The 3,341-nt window shown below is 39.1% G+C and overlaps 1 protein-coding gene across 1 annotated transcript; it reads left to right on the top strand.

Moving 5' to 3' along the window:
- The first annotated feature begins 275 nt into the window (after nt 1-275).
- On the top strand, nt 276-1,522 carry LOC119649843 (protein TSSC4). The gene is made up of 2 exons (XM_038052187.1): nt 276-615; nt 669-1,522. Exons 1-2 carry the CDS (start codon nt 376-378, stop codon nt 1,029-1,031), a joined length of 603 nt encoding a protein of 200 aa, XP_037908115.1. The 5' UTR covers nt 276-375; the 3' UTR covers nt 1,032-1,522.
- Nucleotides 1,523-3,341: the final 1,819 nt, after the last annotated feature.

The raw sequence follows: 3,341 nt of genomic DNA, 5'->3' as shown, positions 1-3,341 counted from the left end.
TGTATGACGATATCTAATTTCTTTCCTTTTGTTTAATAATGCTTTTCTATGCGAAAAATTGCTTGAGCCCAAGTTCTAAACTTACGCCCAATCATTAAATTGTAAGCCAATATCCAGATGTCCCTGTCTTCACATTATCAATAACGTACGAATATTTATATCACGGTTCCTTGTTAGTATGCTTCAATGAAACCCACTATCAGATCATCGATTCACAATAGAGTGATATGTTGCTTGCTAACATTTCCATGCATGCTCAAATTTGTGCAGAGACTTTTTCGATGAACGAATCGGTCCAAGCAACCGGTTCTTCTTAATCGTTGTTTTGATTTCTGGTCGAGGGGTCCATTATTCGGGGTTGATAAATATACAGCTATGGAGTCTTTCGAAGTGAGGAAAAGGGCTTTGTTCGAATGCCTTACTGAGGCGGAGAAGTGTTTGCAAGGAACGAATTTGGACCAGACCAAGCAAGACGCCAATGACGTTGGTATCGACGAGCCTGACAGTAGGGCGTGCAGAAAAATTTCAAAACTTCGAGGAAAGGAGAGCATTTTCGCAAAACCAGATCGACCAATAACCAAGTGTTTAAAGCCCCGACAGCAGCCGGACTTTCAGGTATATGCTTTAACTGTTTATATCAATTCCCAAACTTAAACAATTTCCTCTAGAGAAATCCGCACAAATGGACAAGGTACTCCTTAGCAGATGCCGACATTTCAGACAGGACCAACAGCGCAGCTGCTTTTGCCTTTCTAAGAGAAATAGAAACCTTGAAAAATGCAAAAAATGACCCAGAAACATCCAACGAAGGTGACAAAATTGTATTTAACAAAACTGTTCGATCGCGCTTGGCTGCTGAAGCAACAGATCCGAATTCAGACGCGGAGAAACCTGAAATGAAAGGGTCGAAGGTGGTCATGCCAGAGTATGTAGTCGGTCAGAAGCCGTCTAGGCCGAAGAAATGCAGAAGTAGCACTGACGACAGGGAGAAATCACAAGCTGTGAAACTTGACCACCTTTTCGATGAATAATTTATTATCCTTTCGGTTTAGTGTAAGGCGTAGTTATAAAGTTCTTAAAATAAGCAGATGGGAAGGTCGGTTTCCCGCCAAGAAGCAGTGCTCTTATTTCCTGCCGGATCAGGCAAAGGGTGCTGATGGCGCGGGTAATTTGTTGCCTTATCTTCTAAAAGGAGCAGGAACTGATTTCACACGGCCGGGATGGAAGTCGTCTACGAGACAAACAGGGCGCTTTGTCGGTTCCTGGGCATCAAAAAGTAAAAGGAAATAATTAGTTGCGAAGATTTACAATGGAGCAAATGTAAATGCTGCTGTAACTCAATGTGGGTGCCACTGGAATGGTCTGATAAACTCATAAATTAACATGAACTCCCTCGTCGTCATAAATTCTAAGTATACCTGGATTTTTTGATTAGAACGAAGCAAAGTATTGCATTTTACAAAAAGATTGGCGAAAACCATAATTTGAATAACCTCTCTCTAATAAAGAAAATGATGTAAAATGAAGACTTTCATTAATTAGTCCGTTGGTTTCTATCTGGTAGACCTTCTTTGTGCTTTATACAAATCAACTAATACTAATAGGATTTGGCTGAGTACTGCGAAGGCTAAAGTGGTTTTCTGGTCTGCAAACGTTGCTAATTCTAAAGCTGTGGTTACAGTTCAGAACGTAAATTGATTACACTAGCGTGCGATACGAATTTACACGCTTCTGCCCGATTATTGGCTGTACGCTAACATACCTTCTGAGCTGTAATCACGGCTTAATCAAGGTGGTGAGTTTGGACTTGGTTTGAAGATGAAATAATAGATTGGATGAAAAGATCCAGGAAGAAAACACCGGAGAAAGTTTATTTTTTCAGAGATAGGAATTTAGAATCGACTGTTAAAAGAAGTAGACATTTTTGGCCCTGCTATTTACAAAGTCCGGATGTAGTAGTCAATGAAAACTGAATATGTTTGCATTGGAATCAAACTAACTCTTCCAAATATTGCGAAATGCTTTCCCATAGACCGATGTTACATATTATTAGTAGATGGCTTTGCTTTTGCTATCGCAACATTGAATGCAGAGTTCAAGGTCGGGGACAGCAAGGCTAAAAGTTAGCGGGACCTAGAACGGTTCACAACTGGACGGAGTGGTACAAATTTAAGCATCGAGAGGTTCATATGTCCAATGGATCGGTAACTGAGAAAATTTTTTTATTTATTTCAAATCCCGTTTTTTCCCGCCCATGTTCGCTTAATCAAATCAAACCGAATTCAGTGCAACGATTTTTCATTTTCCACTGCTGTCCAGGGTCTCACATCAATGAAACCTTTGTGTGAGCGTCATTCGTAGCCTCAACAAGTCGCGAAAAGGGAAGCTGAGCGCTTCAGGTATGTGAACGATTTTGTGAATTGCTTATATAAGCATATTTGAATGGTCACTTGCCACATTTGTACGTAGCTCGTAATGTTTATGCATTTAGTTTATCAGACGGTTCACTTTACTATGAGACTAACATTCAAAGCCTTAGAATGCGAGAAATTTGCACAAAACTGACAATTGACCTGATATAACTCCGCTATATAACTACGAACGTTTGTGATTCTAGAATAAACTAAAGGTGGGTTCCCCCGCCAATTTCTAAAAAAAATATTTGCAATAAATATAGTAATAAACTAAACTCAACGGGGAACTACGTTACTCACTGTATGCAATGGGATGCGGGTCCCACCTTCCGACCAAATTTTGTGTCAATTGTAGTACTCGTTTCTAAGATATAAGTTGTGACAGTCAAACGGACGCACATATAGACAGACAAACAGTAAACCGATTTTAATAAGATTTTGTTTTACACAAAACCTTAAAACCTTAAGCGGATTCCATCTCATTGCCCCCAATAATTTTTTTTTTTTATTAATGTTCTTCGTGGTCGCTTTCCAACACTCATAGTGTTCGGACGTATTTTTCTACTTTTCCATACTAGTGCAAATTAATGAAAGTAATCAAAAAAACCTTTAGTAAAGTGCAAGTGAACCCATTAGTGAACAAACAACAAAAACTCTACACGCGTCGTTCAATAGTACGCGTAAAACGATCTCAAAACAAAGTGCAAGACAATCAAAATTCACCTGTGCAACCAACATGTGCCACCTCCAGTGAATTTGTGAAATTTCCAATAGACATTAAAATGCTTACTATAACAAGTAATAAAACCTTTACAACTAAACGCAAGAAAAGCAAAAAACAGGTCAACTCATCTTTACCAATGACCAACAATGAGAATGACGACATGGAAACCTCATCCGAGGAAAATATAAGTGACAATGATCAAG

This window comes from Hermetia illucens, chromosome 2 (genome assembly GCF_905115235.1).
Source record: "Hermetia illucens chromosome 2, iHerIll2.2.curated.20191125, whole genome shotgun sequence".
Classification (NCBI taxonomy): domain Eukaryota; kingdom Metazoa; phylum Arthropoda; class Insecta; order Diptera; family Stratiomyidae; genus Hermetia; species Hermetia illucens.
This window is presented reverse-complemented; position numbering and strand designations above follow the sequence as displayed.

Bases quoted from the DNA above. Each gene is read 5' to 3' on its own strand.
- LOC119649843 (XM_038052187.1), top strand. From the start codon at position 376: ATGGAGTCTTTCGAAGTGAGGAAAAGGGCTTTGTTCGAATGCCTTACT. The intron at 616-668 runs GTATATGCTTTA...AATTTCCTCTAG, and splicing joins GACAGCAGCCGGACTTTCAG to AGAAATCCGCACAAATGGAC.